This window comes from Euprymna scolopes, chromosome 9, assembly GCF_053919585.1.
Source record: "Euprymna scolopes isolate OS-2025 chromosome 9, ASM5391958v1, whole genome shotgun sequence".
In the NCBI taxonomy this organism is placed as follows: domain Eukaryota; kingdom Metazoa; phylum Mollusca; class Cephalopoda; order Sepiida; family Sepiolidae; genus Euprymna; species Euprymna scolopes.
In genome coordinates this window covers 33,547,523-33,572,605 of record NC_136490.1, presented here as the reverse complement: position 1 = coordinate 33,572,605, position 25,083 = coordinate 33,547,523, and the positions used below count along the sequence as shown (strand labels likewise).

At 32.8% G+C, this 25,083-nt stretch overlaps 1 protein-coding gene across 1 annotated transcript in view; it reads left to right on the top strand.

The window, feature by feature from the left end:
• The window catches only part of LOC145284491 (putative malate dehydrogenase 1B), a 36,823-nt gene extending 12,084 nt beyond the window's left edge, over positions 1 to 24,739 (top strand). The window contains exons 3-5 of the mRNA XM_080133367.1: positions 3,361 to 4,462; positions 9,849 to 9,979; positions 24,376 to 24,739. Of these exons, the coding sequence (XP_079989493.1) occupies positions 3,361 to 4,462; positions 9,849 to 9,979; positions 24,376 to 24,660 (1,518 nt within the window). The 3' untranslated portion in view covers positions 24,661 to 24,739. The remainder of the gene's footprint in view (positions 1 to 3,360; positions 4,463 to 9,848; positions 9,980 to 24,375) is intronic.
• Positions 24,740 to 25,083: the final 344 nt, after the last annotated feature.

Genomic DNA, 25,083 nt, shown 5'->3' with positions numbered 1-25,083 from the left:
AATTTTTTTGAGATGAGGATTGGTATTAATTTTGATTGTTTGGACTATCGCTCTCATCTTAGTAGTTGTTCTCGCAATAGAATCTTTTTCAATTCTTATATTTTGCTGAAAATTACCCAAAAGTAAGACCATATAAATTGAAAAAATCAGAACTTTTTGGGGTATCGGAATCGGTATTGGAATCAGAAAAATTATTGTCTAATTTCCGATTCCAAACCGATTTATTTTTAAATTTTAAAATAAAAAATGGAACAAGCACAAATTGTTTTTTTTAATTAGAAGTTGTTCCTTTACAACATAAGACTCAGAAGGGCCACAGAATGTGTTATAAATCTCATTTACAGATATAACATTGATAAGCAGTTTAATTTATTTTATTTATTGGTAATTTATTGAGAGATAACTTGCCTCATCTATTCATTAAATTGTCTATGTACCCTCATCCTAGGGAGTTCATATGATTATTAAAAAGTTTTAAATGCTCTGGGCGGGAGGGAAGCGTAAATTTCGTTGGCGTCAGCTGTACATTGAGGTGTCTGTCATATGCTTCTTCTGAAATAATTTAAGTTTTATGGCACCTCTTTGGGTGCAAGGAAATCCTTGTTCCAAACATATTTGAAAACCCATTTCCAGAGGTAGACTCTCCAAACATAATTTAATTTGTTTTTATTAGTTTTTATTGTAAGCAAAGTAAATATTTTAGAGTTCACTTGCCTATTCAATATCACAAAATTTAAATAGCTTTTCGCACCTATTTGATAAATGGTCATATGTTGTCTATTAGAGACTTCACACTTTAATATCAAAGATTTAACATGCTTGGAATTTTTTTTTCTGGCGCTAGTTTTGTCTGATCACTACATCCTTTGAAATATTTCATGTTTCCTTATATTTTGTTTGGTGCCCACATTCATTTTTGCTAGGTAGGAAAACTGGTCAATTATTGAATAACTGTCGACTGAAAACATTTTATGGCTATTTTGATGAGGGTATTGTTTTTAAAGACGACTAAGACCCCCCCCCCATAAAATTAAAAAAAAATATTTTTACTTGTTTACTCTTGTTTGAAAAAACTAAACTTGATCACGGAGTCAGACACGAAAAATGAAACCATATATTTATTTTTTAAAAATACTCTAGTTTTAACACTTTTTGTATTATTATGGAACAAAAAAAAAAGAAAGAAAACACTTATGTATTATCAAAGAAAGCAAATATTTTATTCAGAAGAATTAATTTAGTTTAAGCAATTCTTGTGTTATTACGAACCCCCCCCCCCCAAAAAAAAAACACGGTACTTATGTATTTTTGATACTGTGCTGAAATAATAATGTTATTATTTCGGAAGCCATTCTTAACATGGAGAGGGGAAGGTGTTTTGTAACTATTCTGTGCTTCCACCTAACAATTTAATAAAAAAAAGATATTGTGAAACTTGAATTTAACCTGAAAAAACAATTTAAGAATAGCGCGGTACCAAAAATGAATTTAGGAAAACTCGTCCCCAGAAAACTCGCACTCGGAAAACTCATACCCGGAAAACTCATCCCTTTTTGCTAGGTAGGAAAACTGGTCGCCTATTGAGTACATATCGATTGAAAACACATTTTATGATCGTTCTTGAAGGAGGTATTGTTTTTAAAAAAGACTATATCCCCCTATTATAGTTAAAAAAAATATTTTTACTTTTTTACTGTTGTCTTTAAAAAAATAAAATCGATTTTCTTAGTGTCCGTTTTCTACCTAACTGGCTAAGTTGTTATTGGTTTCACTTATTTTAAAGCGTTTATTCTGTTCAAAAACGAGACTACAGACTACATAATATTTTTTAAAAATATTTATACTTAATTACTGTTGTTTTTAATAGGGAGAAATCGATTTTCCTACTTAGCTGGCTAAGTTGTTAGTGGTTTTATTTATTTTGAAGCGTTTATTCAGTAAAAAAAACAAACAAACAAACAAAAAATAACAACAACAACAAAAAAAAACAAGTAGCGTCGACTGTTACATGAGAACGAGAAATAATGTCCGACACGAGGAGATCACATCTTAAGGGTCTTGATAATCGTTAAAAAATAGAAAATTAAAGAAAACACTGAGGGAGATTTTGTTTTAAAAAGAGCCCCCACCATCGAAAAGAAAATAAATTTTAGTATTTTTTAAATAGAATTTAGAGAGAAAGGGTGGGGGTGGGGGTTAAAAATCATATCTCCCTCTGAAAACAAAATGATAAACAACAACAAAAAATGAAATTAAAAAAATTTTTGATAAACGATAGCGGAGTTTTCAATAAAATAGATCAATAAATTTCTTTATTGATTACTTTTTCTTTTAATGCTTGATTTAACAATTTTAAAGTAAAAATAAAAAAAATTGAAAATGAGTTGATGGGAGATTTTTAACACACGGCATCTCTCCTGCCAAAAAAATGTTTCGCTTTTTATTTATTAGTTAATTACATTTTTTTTTATTTCTAGTATATTATTGTTAATATTTTGTTCTTACATCGTTTTCTCATTTTAACTACCAATCGTTGACTATTTTCAACTGTTTATGAAAACTTTCAAGCAACATGTTATATACTAACGACGAACTAATACAATTTGGCTTTGTTTAAAGTCAAAATAAACCTTTTGTTATCTTTAAATTTGCAGTAGATTACAAGGAAAACATTTGAGAAAAAATATACCCGGAAATTACCCAATTTGAAAATTGAAAAAAACAAACAAAAAAAACAAATTTATAATTAAATATTTATAAATATTAGAAGAAATGGAAGAAAAGGGGAATTGAGAATCAAATCAGAATCAGAGCTTTAGAACGGAATCGGTAATTCGATTGGAATCGGGAAAAATTTTGGAATCGTCCCATCACTGGAATATACATTTGAAAACGTAATATTTTATCATGGGAAAATTGTGGGGCTTGTGCCTCAGGGTATTTTAGGAATAAAAAACACCCCTTTTGTGGCTCATTTTTATTTTTCTCCAAAAATTCATACTTGTATCTCAATGTTGGTTTTTGATACTGAATTCAAATTAATGCATCGTTTCTCAGGAAACGGTGCATTAATTTGGCTGTTTTACCCTGATGTAAAACATCAGGTGAGGGGTTAAAATGGGGAAAATAGCCAAAATCAGTTGGGGGGACCATATAGTGTTTGGCTTGTTTAATTTCAACTCTTCTTAATGCAATTAATTATTATGTAAAATTTACTTGCATTTTAATTTTGCTTTATTATTTAGATTGTTTAGAGAAAGAGAAAATCTGAAATGACACCAATTTTTTGGAAACATAAAACCGTTATTTGTTGTTTGTTATTCATGCATTTTTGTAATACTGGTTTACACTTTGTTCCAGGATTGGTTGGAAAAAACTTGTGCAAAGAACGGTTGGAATCACAGCCGATCTCCCATCATTTGGCGCGAATTGGTTGATCGAGGAGGTAAAGGAAGTTTGATTGGAGGAGTTAACGATTTTCAGGAATATGCTCATGGTTACTATGGCGTGACGATAGATATCAAAAGTTATGATGCCACCATTGTCGCCAAAGAGAACAAAAAGACTAAAGAGAATGTGGACTTTGAAGAGGAGGAATTGTTAAGAACATACAATCCACTTTACATTTGCATCACGAATGCCAGCAACCCAATCTGCTTTGCTTTAATTAGTTACCTGTTGTCCGGAGAGATACTCAAATTGCAGCCAGACTTAGTGCTCACTCTCTATGATGCGGATGATTCGACTTTTAGTCTCCTCAATGATGTTGCTGAAGACATCATGAACATGGGCTATGGCACCTTAAAAGAGAAGGTCCGTGTTACATCAGATGTCAAGGCGGCTTTCCAGGAGTGTCAGATAGTCATTTTCTTGGACGAGTTACCATGCGGTAGTACGGAAACTCGGCAAGAATGGTTGATGAGAAGTAGCGACATCTTTAGCAACTACGGACAAGTGCTCAACCAAGTTGCTCATCGCAATGTTAAAGTGTTTGTGGCAGGTGCGGGAAATATCAATCTCCATTTAAATATTCTGATTGAGAATACGCCGAATATACAGCGGAAGAATTTTGTTGGAGTTTCACGCTTTTTGGAATTTCATGCAAAATTGGTATTAGCTGACGCCCTAAACGTGCACTCATCATGCATTGCAAATGTGGCAATTTGGGGAAAACTCAACCACAATTATTTGATTAACATCCAGAAGAGCCGTGTCTATGAATGTGACTGTTCAATTGTCGGACCACCGTCATTCTCGTTGCCTTCGGTCGACTTGATTTTCAAAGAGAAATGGCTCAAGTCTCATTACAACACTCTGGCTCAGTCGAGGAAAAAAAATGTGGAGAAACTACTGCGACACCCAGAATATAACTTGCACGCTAGATCGATTGCACTAACATTGAATGATATCTGGAATGGATCAGCAACGAACAACTTCTTCTCTCTGGCGCTTGCTTCGCAAGGTAAGTCTAGAAAAATAAAACTTTTTTGTTCTTTAGAAATTTTCAAGAGCTGATTACCACTGTAGTCCATCAAGCATGCGTATTAAGTGTGAGGATATATTAATGTGAAATACATTGCCTAAAGAGAAATGATATGAAATAGATATGATGGATGTATTAAAGACAGGCCTCAAATCATGTTTGCAATGTTTAGAAAAAAAGGATTCCAGAAAAATAAAAAGGCTTATAAAAAGGAATTCCCTGTTTGAAATACTCGATAACTATTTAATGATTTAACGGTTAGAAAAACCAGACAAGTTTGCAATTGTTTTTGATAAATGTTGCAATTTATTAAAAATAAAATTGAATTTTTTTTTTCTTTCAAATTTTCAAATAATAAAATATTCATCTCAAGGAAATTGGACAGTTGCTCTTTTTTTCTTCTTTTTCTTTTTCTTCCTCTTATATGTCATGGTGGTAGTAATCCCTGGCATGACTAGAGATGTTTGGAATTAAGTCAAAATAATGTCTGTACGTTTTGCAACTTTTTAGAACGTGTGTGTAATAAAAAGGCTTATTTTTTGTCTTGGGGAAAAATTCAGTTTTTATATATTACTTATGATAAAATATGAAAATGTAATTATGAGGGGCGTGCAATAAGTAATGCACCTGACCCACTTCTCATAGCAGTAGAGCAATGAAACTTGGCACAGTTATTAGTCTTTCTCTACATAGGAACCACCCAGAGTTATGCATTTCTCCCATCATTTGATGCAGCTTTGGAGACCATTTTTGTAGAACACCCCAGGTTGGTCCTCCAACCACGACGTGATTTCAGAAATAAAGGCTGCATCATCTGGGAAACGCTTTCCTTTCATAAATAACTTCATGGCTAGGAAGAGGTGAAAGTCAGAGGGTGCAAGGTCAGAAGAGTGGGGAGGATGGGGAAGGATTTCATAGCCACATGCCCGTGCTTTTGATCTGGTGACATGCGAGTTGTGGACTGGAGTGTTGTCCTGCAGGAGGAGGGTACCTTTGCTGATCTTGCCCCGCTTTTTGATTTTGATAGCTTCTCTTAATTTCGTCAAAAGTGAAGCATAATAGGCTATTGTAATTGTGGTACCTTTTGCCAGGAAATCTGTCATCACTACTCCGTCCTGGTCCCAAAAGACTGTGAGCATGACCTTGTCAGTGGAGGGCTGCACCCTTGCCTTCTTTGGAGGTGGTGAGTCCAAGTGCTTCCACTGCATTGACTGGGCTTTGGTCTCTGGGTCATAGTGATAGACTCAGGTTTCATCCTGTGTAATCAGTCTTTTGAAAAACTTTGACTCATCTTCTTGGCACATCTCCAAATTCATCCTCGAGCACTCGACGCGTTCTCGCTTCTGGAATGGTGTGAGCAACCTGGGAATTCATCTGGCAGACACCTTATGCATGTGCAAATGGTCATGAATGATAATTTCCACAGACCCTGTACTAATCTTGACATCTTGGGCTATTTGGCGTATAGTAATGCGCCGATCTTCCAAAATGGCAGCCTCAACTTGACGGACAGATGCCTCATCAATGGCAGAAGGGGGGGGGCGACCAGGTCTGGGAGTTGTTTCCACAGACTTCCACAGAATTCACGATGCCAGCGTTTTACAAGATCATATGATGGGGCATTATCACCATAAGTTTCTTTCATTTCATTAAAAGTCTCCTGTGGTGGGCGTCCTTTCAAATACAAAAACTGGATCACTGCTCAACATTCAACAGGTTCCATTTCACACCTAACTCAGTTCAAATACCTGTAAAACAGAAACCACAATTAGTTCAGAGCTGTAATTTGCCACATAACCTGTAGAGATATAAATCATTGTATATGCAAAATTTCAGCTAGATCAGACAACTGGAAGTGGGTTAGGGGCATTATTTATTGCACATCCCTCGTATGTATCAACATGGGTAGCAGACTCATTATTTTGTAATAATGAAATCTGAACAGTGTAAGTGTGACAATATTGACGGGTTAAAAAGGATTGATGTGCCACAGAGAAAAATATCAAAATTCAGACAGTGGAAAAGAAGGCAAAGACAAGGTAGAAAATGAAAGAAAAGCTTGAGGAAGAAAATGGGAAGGAGGAGAGGGTTCGAACTGTGTCTATTGCTCATAGATGTCATAAAATAAAAGAGTTTGATAAGAAATATTCCGGGGGTTTCTCCAAAGAAGCCACTGAGTTATTTTCTGAGCAATAAAACTAAATAGGATCTGATGATAAATTCACTTTCTGAGGATTTGTGAAACAAAACATTAACTGACATTTTTAATGGCGCTTTATTTAGCGTGTGAAGCATCTTTCTCCTCGAAGGTAATCTTGACATAGAGTCATGTCCACACAAAGAACATTAGGCTCTTTACCAATATCGAAACAAGGATAATCAACGACGGATTGTTATTCAGACACTGATTATTGGCAGAACAAGATATTGGGCAGACTGGTTGGTACCTCTAACGCTGTTAACCAATTAAAATACCTGCCGATAACCCCTTTTCTGTGTTGGAAACAAATAAATTAAATAAAGAAAAATTATGATTTGAGAGGATCGGCCCAAATGGCAGGAGGAAAGTCTCAGTCTTGGTAGCAGAGAGAAATGGAAAATAAATGAAGAAGAAAAAATAAAATAAAAGGCATGTTATAAATCTGCTAATCATTCCAGTGTCATAAGAGCAGATTCTTGCATATTAGAACCAAGAAGTTAGACCGATAATGTATTATCGAGAATTGTGGGTTAAATTCTATTAGTAGAGGTGCAAAGTCATACCCCAGCAAATTCTCCATATAAGTTGGTGCATCGGGAGCTTCAAAGAGATTGATGGAGAGACTGAACTTGACTGGACCGAGACTCCACTTTGCTCCCCACTGAACATCATGCTACTGAGAGTCTGACCCTCGGACTTAGGGTTGAAATCGCTAAACTTGAAAATTATCGCGACACACAAAAAAAAAAATTTACCGTTACCAGACACAAATATTTAGAGTTTAAGTTAAGACTTGTGAAGAATCAGTGTATCATTTTTCAAAAAATAATTATTGTTACTTTATCCGAAAAGACCAGTCATGAAAGTGTTATTCTTTCTTCTTTTGGCTTAAATGACCTTTGCTCCTTAGTGATACAGACTTTGATGACCAATGCTGGATGATTTTCCCTTTGATCTTTTTACAACATGAGGAAGTAGTAATTCACCAGACAGGACCTTTCAACACCCAGGGTCTTTACCAGAGTGACCCCTGAGAAGTAAGACATTAACCTGGATCCAGGATAGTCGAATTCAGTTTCTTTTAGTAGCAGCGAAAATAGTTATTGTAGAATAAAACAAAGAGATGTCAACAACATGATGCATGGCATCATAGATATCAAGGTTTTGGGAGTGGGTATGTCAATGAACGTCGTGTGAGACAAGTCACCAATAATGCTGTGGTAATTGAAAGGAAAACTTTGATAATGGTCAAGAGCGAAATGCTCTCCTATGATCTCTGTTTGTTGTGTCAACATATTTATTCTTAATAAGATAGTTAATGAATTAGTTAAGAGAATAATTTAGAAAATTTTCTAAATTCCAAATGGCGTAATGTAAACATATAAGGTATTTACAGCTTCTCTTCCAATTTTCGGATTTTAATCATGCCAAAACGCACTTTACTTTCCTTTTGATGGATTGATTGTTGCTATTTCTTCTGATGAGTTAAGGGCAAAATAGATTCCCTAATTGATATAATAATTAAGTGATTGATTTTGTGCTATGAAACAGACACTGTCAAGGAACATATATATATATATATATATATATATATATATATTAGATATATACATACATTGTTGAACAGCACAGAGTGATTTTGCTTGGTCGTCTTTTTTTTTTTATAATTTCTTCATTTTTCATCCATCTGTTTTTTGTTTTGTCGCAAGTACTTTCAACTGATTTTCTTCAGTCGTCTTCAGGCAGCTTTTGATTAGTGTTTCATTTAAAATCTGGATGCTTTAATATGCTTCAGTTCAAATTACATTTAAATTTTTTTAAATAGTGAAGCATCTCGTATGTAAAAAAAGAAAATGTTTTTAACGTGTTAAGAACGTGGCTAAAAAATATATAAAATAGTTTAAAAGTGTGATTTACAAAATATATAGAAGTTACAGTTTTTTTTCTAATTAATTTATAAATTTACATCACAATATATATGTAAATATACATATGTAACTATATGTGCACACAAACACACACACACACGCACGTGCGCACACACGCGCGCACACACACACACATGCACGCGCGCGCACACACACACACGCACGCACGCACACACGCGCACACACACACGCGCACACACACACACACGCACACACACACACACACACACACACACGCACACATATTGGATAGTTATGTACCCAGGCAGCTTAAAATGTTATTACTGTTTTAAAAATTTACATTGTTAATTTTTGGCTGTTTAGCTCTTATATACAGTGCTTCCTGTATTATTATTCTGTTTACGGTTGGATCCATATAAATGATTTTCGTGTTTTCAACTAGAAATTTTTAAATTGGGAATGTGGACAGCCATGTTGTTTTAGGTGTTGGCAAATCGAGCTTGTATCTGAAAGATGTAGGGTTCAGATACAAGCTCGATTCTTACTTTTTGGTACGATAAGATTTTTGAACCAGCTTGCAAAAATTAGAACACTTTTGACTTTCATATGTTAATATTGTAAACATTTCTTTTGCAAATTAAAATTTGCACCCACCCTTTCCCTTTTGAGTCAGATTTGGTTATCCTATTGCAACCCATTTGCTACCCTCTCAAAAAGTTATGTACCAGCAATTAACCAATTAACCAAATTTATTACATTATTAAGACTATCAAGTTTTAAACAAATGAAAACAATAAAAAGAATCGTGTTGTGGCATTGGGAAATAGGCACAATTTTTTCCGATTCTAATACCGCAAAAAGTTCTGATTTTTTAGATTCCCGATTCCAGTTCAATTAATCGTTACATGAAACTGAAATTTGTGAAATATTGATTAATTCATGTCTAATAACTTTCATCAAAATTTCGCACAAAACATCAAAGGTAAAGAAATTCTTTTTTACCCTCTTTGCATAACAAAATTAAACTTAATATAGTCTATATTACGATCTCTTACGCATAGAAGCTGTGTTCCACAATTCATAATGATCAGTTAATTATTTCAGGAGTGGATCCTGTACATGCAAAAAATATAAACATATACACATACCTAACTTTATAAATAGAGATTGATTTGATTCTGATTTATTTTAAATGAAAAAAAAAAAATGTTAAATCTTTTTAAAGCAAACAAGGTTTATAAAACGTAAGAAATGTGTGTTTAATTTTTTTTGTCAGGTTGGTATGGAGTACCAGAAGGTCTTGTCTTTTCATTCCCAGTTCAATTCTCTGTAACTGGAAATTATAATGTGATTGAAGATTTTGAGCTGACACCTGAATTTGAACAACAATTGCTACCAATCATCAAGGTATTTGTTTCTTTTGTTTTATCCCACACTAGCAGATATACCCGGTGTTGCCCGGTATTGAATGTAATATTAAATTCCTTAAAAAGAAAAGTAAAAATACGAAAAGAAACTAAGATATGTGCATGCAAGTATTGTTTTTCTAAACAGTTCACGCTTTGCAAGTAACAAAAAAGAAAATACTCGAAGATCAAAACCAAAACCTAAAGACAGTGAGTCAAGTACGGTAACCATTAGGCCAGCTTGCCACGTTGTTTAAAACATGTTTTCAAACTTATTTATTCTTAACATAAGAAAGCTATTATGTGAATGATTCGTGCATGTGCAGTCATGAAACAGTTGACAAAAAAAAAAAAAATCCAATGACTCCCAAGTACCAATTTTTAAATTTTGATCCCTTAGCAGGCCTTTTCTCTGGATGAAAACCAATTAAAAAGTTTTCCACATGTCTGAATACTCTATATACCAAATTTCAAGTCTGTAGATCAAAAATTCGTTGAATATATAGATTGAGAATTGTCCTCATGCACACACACATTCTCACTTTTATAGATATATAGATAAATGTCAAAAACGAAGCAGACCCCACAATATTATTGATATAAATAAATCAAATGTAAACTATTTATTCAAAAAACTGTACATTGATACACTATATTTTTAATAGATTTATTTTTCATTCATTTAAAAATTCCTAGTCTCATAAAAATATTTTCTATAGCTCCTTAGCGTTTTCTCTAAGATAAAAATATATCAATTCTCCACAACATCAACACCATTTGACACTGGAAGTTTCATGTAATTATCTCCCTTGAAAATGAAATGCTAAAAATGTTTTTAAAGCCCTATTGGCTTTTTACATAAAATCTTTAATTGTAATTACGATTATAATAGTACTATAGTTGAATTTATTGCATATATATAGTAGTATTTGTTAATACCAATTATAAACGTATATTACATGATATTTATTAGAAACTTAAACAAAAAGTATATATGCGAGTGAGCAGTGTTGACTTTTGTCTGAGAGAGTTTGAGATATATATATAAAAATTAGTGGCCTAGTAAGGCGACAGGAAAGACAACAGAAGCAGCAAAACTGAAGCTGGCCTGCAGGACACTATATATGCAAATGTAGGCAAATTTGGGCATATTTTATTGGTTTGAAAATATAAATATAGTTTTTGTTTTGTTACCAACTGTCAACAAATTTTAACCATAGAATAGTATTATAATCTTCAAAAAGCCTGCAAATTTTTATGTAGTTTCGTCCCACAAAACTAAACTTAACTAATTGATTTTTCTTTTCCCCAACTTAACAACATGGCAAGAAAGAAGAAACAAAAATGTACAAAATTCTGAGGATGGAGTTTGATTCCAAAATATATAAATTATAAATTTCAAAATAATAAAATATTTGTTTATGTTTGTGAATTGCATAGTGATTTGGCTTTCAAACGTATCTTATGTATGTTTTATTTTATTCAAATTAACTCAATGTTCCTATCATGGAACTTACACGCCTAGTGTGCGCACACACACACACACACACACACACACACACACATTTATATATATATATATAGAGAGAGAGAGAGAGAGATTTTTGGCAATTTTATAAGTTTCAAATTTCAGCGACTATTGATCAGAATTTGACAAATGAAGGCTCATTGGAAAGGCAATTACCTGATTTATGTAGTGGGCTATGTGACATTTACCCTTAAGGTCGCATATTAAGGGTTGATCCATCATCTAGAGCCTATTTTTGGCACTTTTTTACAGCTATCAAATTATGTACATATGTATAGTCATTTGTTTTCCTAGTTTTGCATATGAATTACAAAATATCTGATATTTCCTCAAAACCGCTGGCCTTGTTGGAGGGAGGACTAAAATTTGCTGCTATGGTTTCAAATGATCTGAAATAACAGCAAGGGGAGATTCGATTTCAAATATTTCTCATATATTATATCTCACCTTTTAATTTGCATACATAAAGTAAATTTCACAGTGTATAAGGATTATGTGATACTAGAGATATTCATAATCGGACCCTATTTTTAAAAGAGGGGAGAGAAACATATGAGAAATATTTGGAATCAAGTCTCCCCTTGCTGTTATTTTAAATCATATATATATATATATATATATATATATATATATATATATATATATATATATATATATATATATATATATATATATATAATAAAATGACTTCAGAAATTCCCCTGCGGACCAACATATCATAGGTTTGCCAAAACAGATGCCACATACAAATTCACTACATCTAGCCTATTAGCCACTATCTTATTTCATTTCCGAACACAATTTTAGACACATTAAGTCATCATAATAAAATGCTACATTGCATCCAAAGAGCAACCCCATTACAATCGCAACATCTATAAAGGAAGAAATCCCTATTTTCCTCTATAAATATTTAGTTCTCCCACTGTTATCAGTTGCCACCAGGTCCAATTCTGCATTTTCCAATGATACTGTTATTGCACTCATTGTAGCTGGTTATTAGATACATATAAACAACATAATTTTTCCATTTCCCGATTCATAAATGATAAATTTACCCTTTCTCAAAGCCTGCCAATTCTGATTGGCTGGGACCTGACAATTCACATATTCAGGAATCCACACTTTCAATACATAAACGAACGCTCCAGAAATTTTACAATATGGCGTTGCTCTCTACATAAGCCAATCATGGTAAAAAATAAACCAAATACAAGCATATTAACCGTTCATAATAAAAAATTAAATACTGATAACCTTACACTTACCTATGCACAAAATACTTACATGCCGCTAGCCCCCCCCCATAGCCCCCCCCCCTAAAAAAAACAAAGATCTGAAAAAAAAACATTTACACGTACCTTTATTCATTTTTCAATTTTAGAGCAGCCTATCGACCCTTACAGGGTGCTATTTTTTTGTGTTTATCTTTGTTTTTTGTTTTGTTTTTTGTTCTTTTTTATTTTCATTTGCTATAACTGTGGACGATTTGAATTACTTTTATATTTTCAACAAATTAACTGGGCTTCAATTCTGTTACTTATTGTGTCCGCAATTTCTTTTTATAACTCAATAAATGCTTACAAATAAGTTAACACGCAAATATATTATACAGGTAGGTCTTAGAGTTAATTGCATTGCTTATGTAACTACTTATTTGTTATATAAAAGGTATTTTTAGAAAGCTAGAACAGTGCAGGAATGTACAGTCGTCGTGTAAAGATAAATAAATAAATATATGAATAATAAATAATTCAATATTTTTTTTCTTTCTTTTTTTATTTATTATATATATATTTTTTAATATATAGGTATTCATTTATCTACCTGAATTTCAACTGTGGGTGGTATTTAATTCCAAAGGTCCTTTCTGGTAATAACCCATCATCAGGGGAGAAATGAATCCTTTCTCTATGATGTAAATTGCGAAATGGCTGTTTTATTTAGATTTAAATGCAAACGCTCAAAGATTAATTAATGTTGTTAAATATTCAGTGTAAATTAATCTCTAGATTTTAAGATCAAGGGAGGTAATTCAAATTCTGCAGGATATGGTTATAACTGGCGTTGTTATTTAAATGTTTTTTTTTTTGTGTAATTTAAATTCAAACAGTCAAAGATTAATCATTCAGTTATGTTCAAGGGAGGTAATTCATTTTTACTTGTCTACAGGCTTTCTGTTCAGGGGAAGTAATTCATGTTTTATTATGTGCTTATAAACTGTCATTGTTTAAATTATTATTTTATTTTTTTGTAAGATTTTAATTCAAAATTCTGTTTGATACGGTTACGATTAGCCGCTGTTATTTAAAAGATTTTGTAAGATATTAGACGCTCTGGAGGTTCAAAAATTATGTAAGCGGTTAATGGAGGTGATTTTTTTTCTTTTTTTACTTATATGTAGATATATGATCAAGGGAATTTGTATAGATACGGTTAATCTAAGAGAAATTATATATCTATTTCTTCATTCGTTAAGTTGTTTAGATTATGTAGTTATTAAAGTGAGTTGGGTTTTTTTTTTTTGCTGTATGAGTTATGACTGAAGACCGTACATGGAAAATATTAGTATGTTAGATTTTTCGGTTTTACTGTTAATTTTTGGTTTTAACTTTTCAATCAGTATTGATTCTTTTAATCTGAAGTTTCCCTGATTCCTATCATTTGCTAAACTTCTCACGTTAATGTTTTTATCTGGAATATGTTTTAGAGACATATGTTTGAAGAATGACGATGTTTTGGTGGTAATGTGTTCTTTAATTCAGATATGTAACGGTCTTATAGAACTTCCGATATATGATTCATTACAAATTTTGCATTGAATTTGGTATACTGAATATGTACATTCACATAATCCTGTGTTTTTTATGGGGCAGTTGTATAAAGAGCATGGTTTGTTCATAGATGTAGTTTCGGTTTTAGATAGGTGCTGTCTTAACGTTGGGCCGGTGTGTGCAAGTTGTATATCTAGTTGTTCTTTGTGAATGGCTTTGCGTATGGCTGTAGTTACTTTATCATTAAAATGTGGTATTTTAAGAAAGCATGTGTTAGTTATTTTATGTGTTTGCTTTCTTTTAAGTGTATTAATGTGTTGTATGGTTTTTGTGGGGGTATCCATTTAGTTGTAGGGTTTGATGGAACTTTTCAATGGAGGTGATCTTGTCCGTTTCATTCGTGCATCTGTTGCGAATGCTGTTTATTTCATTTGTAACATAACTTATTTTTGCTTGTGTAGGTAGTGCTGACTTATAGTTCACGAAAATGTCATGGCAGGCGGATTTCTTGTAGAAGTTGGTGTTTACTTGGCCCATTTCTGTGATGTAGAGTGTGAAATCGAGTAATGGTAGATGTCCGGATGTGTTAGGGTGTTCAATGGTAAATTTGATATGTGGGTCTGCGTTTTGGAACCTGATGTGTAGTGCAAGACAACATCTAGGCTGAAGGCATATTGCATTGTAGATGTTGGAATGGTGATGATTGTAGTCTGTGCATGACTTCCTCAGAGCTGTTAATGTGACCTGGATAGGTGGGAAGTAGGGGTTTGAGTATCTGTGATAGTAGCCAGAATATTTTGTATAGTGGTCCTTCTATGCTTGATATAATCGGTCTAATTTGTGCAGATGGGCTGTTTTTGTGTGTTTTTATTAGGTGGTAGAATCTGGGAAGTTTGCTGTTTCTAGTAATGCTATTTCGCATGTATCTATTGGGTATGTTTCTTTTTTTGCATATTGCGGTCCAGGCTGTATTGATTTGATTTTCGATATCTGTGGAAGAGATGTTTGTGGTGGGAGAATATAGTGTTCCATCGTTGAGGTGTTCTAGTGCTAGGGATTCGTATGTATCTTGGTTGATGATGCAAAATTCTTTGCCTTTGTCAGCGGGTAGGAATATTAAGTTTTTATCTTTCATATTTTTGAGGGTGAGTAGTTGTGTGTTAGTGAGGTTGGGTGTGATGTTTGATTGTTCGCATTGGATGATTTCCAGTATGTTGTGTCTATTTGTTATGTGTTTGTTTGTTTACCAATTATACTTTCTGTGGAATATTTTATTTAATTTTCTTTCCCGGATTCATTATCGACACTGCACAGACATTAACTTTGCTTTTGTCTTTTTGGAGGATAAATTTTTACATTAGCTTCACTTCCACAATTTTCTTTAAAATTATGACTCTTAAAGGTTTTCGATTATGCAGATTAAAAAAGGTTTTCGATTATGCAGATTAAAAAAATCTCATTTAAATTTGGCAGACATAAGTAGTTTTTGAGATATAAAGAACTGTATTATGCAGTGAGACATAAAATATTGAGACTGTTTGGGGTTCGGAGAACTAAATTGATCTATGTGATATAGGAGGAGTATAGTATATATCTATAAAAGTGTGTGTGTGTGTGTGTGTGTGTGTGTGTGTGTGTGTGCGCGCATTTCCCTATACAATAACTCTATCAATTTTCAGTCTACAGATTCGAAATTTGATATACAGGGTATTGAGATTTGGCATAATTTTTGTAATCGGTTTTCGGCCAGAAATTTGGCTGTTAAGGAGTCAAAGTTCAATGATTTTACCTTTGAGAACTCTACCAAACTCCTTTTTGGGTTTAAACACTTGAAATTTTACATATAGGTTGCTTGGACATAGATCTAACTTAATAACATTTTACATACAAGGTATTCAGAGGTAGGGCAAGCTTTTTAATTGGTTTGGGTCAAAAATTTGAGTTACCAATATATAAATGTATGTATGTATGTTTGCATGTCTACCTAAAACTTTCGACAGAGGCGACTAATTTTTACAAGATCAGTATCGTTTTGAAGTTCGACCTTTCCGACGACAAATATTGAAAAATTGGTTAAAAACATTAATATCTTCACTTGCAACTGGGCACTTTTCTACAGGGGGGATGTCGCTTTTTTCGACGATATTTACGAAAGTCATCCTCTTCTTTTCGATTGTCTAGCCTTAATTAAAACCTACGTCATTTCCGGTTTGGTGGTGGTCGTAACAGCAAAGACGTTAGGTTTTTTCCCCATCCTTTCCCTCCCTTGCGATACGAGTTCAAGCCTGCCTTCCTACTACCACTTTTTTTTTTTTGCTCACCATACACCTACAAACACCCAGGCACCTATGCTAACATAATATATATATGCTAATATAATATAATATAATATAATATAATATAATATAATATAATAAAAGCTATACCCCTCCTATGTCACAGAGATCAATTTAGTTCTCCCACCCCTAAACAGTCTCAATATTTTATTTCTCACTGCACACTTATTTCGCTCCTAATGTAACTATCGCTAGACGTTGCATTCCTATTATGTTACCTAGCATTTTCTCTCCTCTTCTGATGAGAAGCATTAGGATTCGAAATACCATGGTATGAAGAGTTATTACTTACCTACACTCCTAATTGATGCGCTTTTTTTAGTTCAGTCCTTGATTAGCATTTCATAAACAAATAGCATTAGAATGACTTACATTGGAAAGCAAATAGCAAGTCAAACAACCTCCACCATCTGAAATGAATGTGTAGAGAAATCCCCCGCTCTAAATAAAAGGCAGTGGTAGATTTTTTTTTTCTTTAGATCATGAGAAATGCTAATAATAATTTAAATATGAAAAATTATTAAATTATTGATATAATTCTATGATTTTACATTTTAACACTGGAAGCATAATTTTTTATGTTAATTTTATGGAGAGTTAAACATCTGACAGGGTACAAAACCGACTTTGAAATCCTGTGAGCAATGTCTTCTTTTCCTTCCTGTTACCTCCTTCTCACAGAAAAAAACGTTGTGAGCCTATCCCTACTCTATTGCTAATTTAATGGCAGGTGTTCGACTGAGCTTCACTTTAGGCCCCCCCCTTCTATAAAACATTCACGGCAAACACTTATCTAGCTACAGCCACTGTCAGCAATCTCCCTTACTCTCTATCCGTGCCTAAAACTAAACGAAAATTCCATGAGCAAAGCTTTTTTTTAGCTAGAACTGTTCGTTTGTGGAACACAATATCACAGAGCTGCTTTACAGATGACTATAACATGGTCGTTTTCAAGTCGAACTTAAACATGTTCTTCTTGAGTTGTCCTCTTTTAAATAATGAATTTTTGCACACTATCACCGATCATCATCTGGCACTCATTAACTCTTATCTTTGAGTGGCATCTGGGTCTTCATAAGCGATGACTATAGAAAAAAAAAATCCATTATAATATGTTAAATAGAAAGAGAGAAAAGCTGAGCTTTATGAAACGAAAAAGAGAAATGTTTCAGTTTTTGTGAACATAACTTCAAATAATCGTGTGTTCGCAAGACAATCAACTCAAATGTAATTCGTAGTCTATTTTCCTTTATTTACGAACCAAATTAAATTTACATAATATTGTAATTTGATTTGCATTTAAGAAAAATAGTATTCTAAAAAAAAAAAAGAAAAAGAAAAGAACAGATGGATTGTCCAAGAAACATAACAGATAAGTTTTGCAGTAATCAACTATAACTGCATTAGTTATTTAAAATTTTAAATTATATATATCCTAGCAGGCCGCCGGTTATAAAATACTCTTACATATGATATTTTAATTTATGCAGATTTCATATTTAATATTACAGAGCCAATTCTCTATTGATCATTATATTGTACTCAGTATATAGTGATGATTTCAATAGTTTTTAAAAAGTATGTCTTGCGTGCCATTAGCTAGAACCGAAACCAAAACATTTAGTTTTCTAACAGTATTCATTACCATCTGAGCTAACGAAACATGCATATCAAAACTTGACAAATTAACTCAGTTAAACGTATTAATCTATATTTGTGCCTGCCAAGTTCCAATGTTTTAATTTTGACCCCATAGCAGCTATTTTTCTGGAAAAAAAAAACCAAATCGATTTTGTTCCATCATATGTATCAAATTTCAAGTTGGTAGACTAAAAATGGACAGAGTAGTTTGGTAGAGACTGTTCTACGGACAAACAAGGCCACTTTTATAATATGTAGAGATGCATTAGGATTTTACTTGTTTTATAATAATTTTTACTTGAATTTATAAAAAATGAAACTGAAGGAATACAAAAAAAAAGTCACTGCTGATGGAAACAATGTGCTTGTCCCTGGAACTTCATTATATGGTATACTTTTCTCCAACGATGCCGTTTTCAATACTGATCTCTATTGGTCAATGATCTTGACCTTCGAGTGCAAAATGTACCTGACAATTTCTATTTGGCTTACTTTCATGTAGAACAAGGGACTCGAATCACATTTGGTGTTGATGCACATAAATATTATTTCGGCATGTATTTGTTCTTTCCACTATCCAATATCTACACATCAGACAGAAATGAGCGACCATCTCCCCATCCACCAGATCTCTAGGTGGCGGATAGGTGAACGATATGGAGGTTAGCCATGAATAATTAATAAGCAGTCTCGGACCAAATTACAGCCTACTCAGAGAGTTTGTGTTGAATATGTCCTGGTCAGATGAATCTCCATGAAATGCACAGATGCTTGTTGTAAAATGTGAGCTTGGCGAGTGTCGGTCGCCATTACAGCTGATTGACTGACTCGGTTGAGTGGGAACTGTTGACCATGGTTGGTGACCCACTTTGTGTGAATCATGAATAAAATTGTTGGCGTTAGGAAAAGTATCCAGCTTCAAAAGTTTGCTTCAAAGAAACTGGTTTCAAATCCTTGTTGCCATACGACAAGGAAACGTTCAATGCCAGCAGCTGGGAACAAAAGATATTAAATTGTGCAGTAAGTACCAACAGTTTCGTTATTGAAGCTTTAACGATTTAATTTAACCTTTAACATCCTATACTGTATGAAACTGCATTGTATTGTCAATCGACCTAACAATGTCTGAAATGATAACCTTTTGTTTAAATCTGTTTTTGAATACCTTAAAAATTTTCCCATGGAAAGAAAATAACTCTTATCAGTTCTTGTGAGACTTTCATCCAGGTACTAGTATTTATTTCAGTAACTCATCATTCTGATTAAGCAACTTTTTCTTCATGCTTTATTTTAAGAAAATTATTATTCTTTCAAAATTTCTTTTTTTTTTTTTTTATAATAACTCAATTTGTTAAATGAAAATATTATTTTTAGTGTAAATCAAAGCATCAAATTAAAGAAGACTTTTTATAGTGAGTTTCATAACAATTAAGTAAAAGTATTACTGGACATTTCAGCATAGACGACTTTTGATGCTTATCAGGTTCTGTCTGGTGACTGACTGTGATTCCCAAAGATGCTATAAAAGTTCCTTAGGGAACAGATGAATCAGTACACTCTCCCAGCTGATTGGTCAGTGTGTGGCCGAATCACTCAGCAGACGGGTGGGGTAGGCATTCACAAGAGAAAATAGATTTTTATTTATGACTGCTACATAACTTTTCTGAACTATGATGAATAAAAAAATTGGTGTCGCTGTTGAGGCAAAGCTAATCAAAATGATTTGTTCTTCTTGGCCTTTTCGCCAAGATCAAAGTGTAGTATCTGTTCTTCAGACGCTACATTTCAATTTCTTCTCTCTCAGTGGAGGAGAAATCCTTTACGACTAAGACAATTTTTTGTTCCTTTTCTCCACGTTAAAAAACGGCCCTGGTGTCTAAATCTGTCCCGTCGGGAGACATTGTAAATAGGTACTATATTTAATATAACAAAGTTTTAATATTACAAAAGTAACTGGGAAAAGTAATTTCTGATTTAATTACAAAATGTCCTGGATATGTTCCTTCTGATTAATTATAAAATGCACTAGAAATGTCTCTTCTGATTAATTATAAGATGCTCTGAAAAATGTCCCTTCTGATATTTATTTTTTGTTTACTTGCCTCCGTACAAGGGCAGAATTGGACATGAGGTTAGTTAAAAATTTGAGGGGAAACCAGTTCCCCAAATGGGCAATCTGGTCAGGAACAAAAATAAAAATTGTATCAATAATGAAGGGTTTCTCCTCCATTAACCAAGACCAAAAAGGGGGGAATTTAAGTCACTGGAATGCTGAGACTGATATTGCATTCAGAAATTCATGTTGAAGCAATGGTTGCCTAATCTCTAACCATGTTAATGCGTTAATGTATTAATCTCGAAAAGTTGCTGAAACAGTTTATGATTTAAACATTACTTTATTTCAAGTGTATTTTAAACGGGGTGGGGGATATGAATTCAGTCCTGGGAATGACTTGAACCGTTTACGATTTAAACATTACTTTATTTCATGTATATTTTTAACAGTAGTGTGGTAATATGAAACCAGTCCCAGAAATGGCTGAAACCATTTACGCATTGAACATTACTTTATCTAATGTATATTTATAACAGTGGGGTGGGGGATATGAAGTCAGTCCCTGAAAGGGCTGAAACAGTTTACTATTTAGACATTACATTATTTCATGTATATTTTTAGCTGTGAGTTGGGGATATAAAGTCCATCCCAGAAATGACTGAAACAGTTTACGATTTAAACATTACTTTATTTCATGTATATTTTTAATAGTAGGGTGGTGGACATGAAGTCAGTCCCGGGTTTGAAGGAGCAGAAAGTGTCCCCCAGTATTAAATGAGATAGGTGGAAAACATATAGTAGCAGAATACAGAGTCTCACCCGGAATCGAATGGGATAAGTGAAAGATATATACTACCAGAATATGCGGCATCACCTGGGATTGGATAGATGGAACATATATACTATGAAAATACTCGGAATTGATTGATGCATTTGTAATGAAGTAATCAGCGCAGGCAATAAATCAAAGTTATTATTTAAGTAAGGGGGAGCGACATAGTAGCTTAAATTTATGAAAATTATTGTTGAAATTAGTAACATATCCAAGAATTAGGAAAAATGATGAAATGTGGGTTACTTGATTGGTGCGTTTGTAATGAAATAATCAGACAAGGCAATATATCACAGTTATTATTTTAGTAAGGGAGAGGCTGTAAGGTGTGTTAAACTTATGAAAAATTATTATCGAAATTAATAACATATCCAAGAATTATAAAAAATGATTACATATGAGTTAATTGATTGGTGTGTTTGTAATGAAATAATCAGCCCAGGAAATATATCAAAGTTATTATTTTAGTAAGAGAGGGCGATAAGGTGTGTTTAAATTATGAAAAAGTATTGTCGAAATTAGACACATTTTCAAGAATTACGAAAAATGATGAAATGTGGGTTAATTAATTGGTGTGTTTATAATAAAATAATCAGCCCAGGCAATATATCAAAATTATTATCTTATTAAGAGAGGGCGATCAGGATGGTTTAAATTGTGAAAAATGATTGTCGAAATTAGTAACATATCCAAGAATTATGAAAAATGATAATATGTGATTTAATGCATTAGTGTGTTTGCAATGAAATAATTAGCCCAGACAATACACTCAAGTTATTACTTAAACAAAGGGGGCGATGATGTGAGTTAACATTATGAAAAATGATTGTCGACATTAGTAACATATTCAAGAATTATGAAAAATGACGAAATGTGAGTTAATTGATTGGTTTGTTTGAAATGAAATAATCAGCCCAGATAATACATGAAAGTTATTATTTTAGTAGTGGGAGGTTGATAATGTGGGTTAAAAATATAAAAATGATTGTCGAAATTAGTAACATATCCAATAATTATGAAATATGATGAAATGTGAGTTAATTGATAGTTGCATTTTTTAAATAAAATAATCAGTCCAGACAATATATCAAAGTTCTTTTTTAGTAAAAGAGGCCGATGAGGATGGTTTAAATTATAAAAAGATTATTGTCGAAATTAGTAACATATCTAAGAATTACGAAAAATGATGAAATGTGAGTCAATTGATTGGTGTATTTATTATGAAATAATCAGACCAGACAATATATCAACGCTATTACTTAAGTAAGCAGGAAGGCGATGAGGAGGGCCTAAATTTTGAAACATTATTGTTAAAATTAATAACATATCCAAGAATAATGAAAAATGATGAAATTTTAGTTAATTGATTGGTGTGTTTCTAATGAAATAATCAGCCCAGACAATATATCAAAAGTAAGAGATGGCTATAGGGATAGTTTTAATTTAAAGAAAAATTATGGTCGAAATAAGTAACATATCCAAGAATTACAAAAAATGATAATATGTGATTTAATGCATTAGTGTGTTTGCAATGAAATAATCAGACCAGACAATATATCAAAGTTATTATTTTAGTAAGGGGGCGATAATGTCGGTTAAAATGATAAAAAATGATGGTCGAAATTAGTAACATATCCAAGAATTATGAAAAAAGATGAAATGTGAGTTAATTGATTGGTGCGTTGTAAGAAAAATATCAGCCCACACAATATATCAAAGTTATCATTTTAGTAAGGGGGAAGCTATAAAGTATGTTTAACTTATGAAAAATTATTGTCGAAATAAGTAACATATCCAAAAATTATGAGAAATGTTTAAATGTGAATTAATTGATTGGTGTGTTTGTAATGAAATAATCAGCAAAGTTATTATTTAGTAAACGAGGAGGGTCGAAAATGTGGGTTAAAATTATGAAAAATTATTGTCGAAATAAGTAATATATCCAAGAATTATAAAAATGATGAAATGTGATTTCATGCATTAGTGTGTTTGTAATAAAATAATCAGCCCAGAAAATATATCCAAGTTATTATTTTATTAAGGATGGGACGATAATGTGGGTTCAAATTATGAAAAATTGTTGTCGAAATTAGCAACATACCCAAGAATTATGAAAAATGATGAAATGGGGGCTAATTTATTGGTGTGTTTGTAATGCAATATGCAGCCCAGCAATTATACCAAAGTTATTATTTTAGTCAGGGTTGGGCGATAATGTTGGTTAAAAATATTAAAAAAATATTGTCGAAATTAGTGATATATCCAAGAATAATGAAAACTGATGAAATGTTATTGGTGTGTTTGTAATGAAATAATCAGCCAAGATAATATATCAAAATTATTATTTTAGTAAGGTGTGCGATATGGTCAGTTTAAATGATGAAAAATTATTGTCGATATTAGTACCATATCCAAGAATTATGAAAAATGATGAAATGTGAGTTAATTGGTAGTTGTGTTTTTTTTAATGAAATAATCAGCCCATACAATATATCAAATTTATTATTTTAGTAAGGGGAAGGACGATAATGTGGGTTAAAATTATGAAAAATTATTGTCGAACATAGTAACATATTCAATAATTATGAAAAATGATGAAATGTGGGTTAATTTACTGGTGTGTTTGTAATGAAATAATCAGCCCAGGAAATATATTGAAGTTATTATTTTAGTAAGGGACGATATAGTTTTAATAAAAGGGCTAAAATAATATGATTGTGCCTTCATTCATGCTGAACAGAATGCCCAAATAATGCCCAGCAACAATATATCACGGATGAAAAATGCCGCTGTGGGATTTCCACAGGTCCCGCTAGTCTAAATATTAATAGGATAGCATGTGTTATTTATTTATTTTGTGTGTCATGCTTACATCCGAATGACTGTTTAATTTTTATGGACTTCCATTTTTTGTAATAAATATTTTTACCGAGAATTCTTCTTAAGTTTTAGTTTCGGTTTCGATTATAGCAGAAGGAACTAAAGTTATATATATATATATATATATATATATATCCGTATGGATATAAAAGAAGAGCCTGATTTTTCAGAAGAGGTAGATTTTAGACTTGACTATTGAAGTGGAGAGTTGTGTCAGCAGTGCGTCGTGTGTTGAAGTCGGGAGGTCGTTGATAGCAGAACATAAGCATCGTTGCCTCTTGATTTTCTTTTACCACAGTAAAATAGCATTTTCATAACTAAATGTGTCTTTTCTTGTTTCATTATTACAGGAATTAGATAAAGATAAGAGATTAGCTGCAGGAGAAATCATTACAGATTCTGAGAATGATGATAAGAAGGAGGAAAAGGATGACCTGGCTGTTACAGAGACAGTGGATGAAAAGATCCCGGAAACAATCACAGAGGAAGCCACTGAAAATTCAGAAAAGGTGCCGGAAGATGGAAACCCAGAAAATGAAGAAGAAGAAATAGAAGGGGAAGAAGAGGGAGAGGAAGACATAGAGGGCACAGTCGCAAATGAAAGCAATCGTGTGGAAGAGATCAAAGAAGAATAGTCCATAACTGTTATGATATTGGTATTGCCTCAGGAAAGTGAAACAAATGAAACCTAATAAAAACTGCTAATAATATTAATCTTCTTCTTCTTCTTCTTCTTCTTCTTTATTTTCATCGATCCTTATTTTTATTAATGCGTAAGCTAAGAGGTATCATCACCGCAGGTGGACCACGTACAGGTAATTGACTGGATGCACGCATGAAAATATTCATGAAGTTTTTATTTGAAGCAAAAGTTTTATGGATGGTGCCTTTCCTTGCCCAATTCTTTTTCTTGATCAATAACCCGAACTCAACCAAGTCAGTCAGTTAGTTCCTATAGTGTCCAATATCCGCCAAGCCTAAACTTTATATTGAACATCTGTATACATTTCATGGATATATAACTGACTAGTACATATCCTATATACACTCTCTGAGTA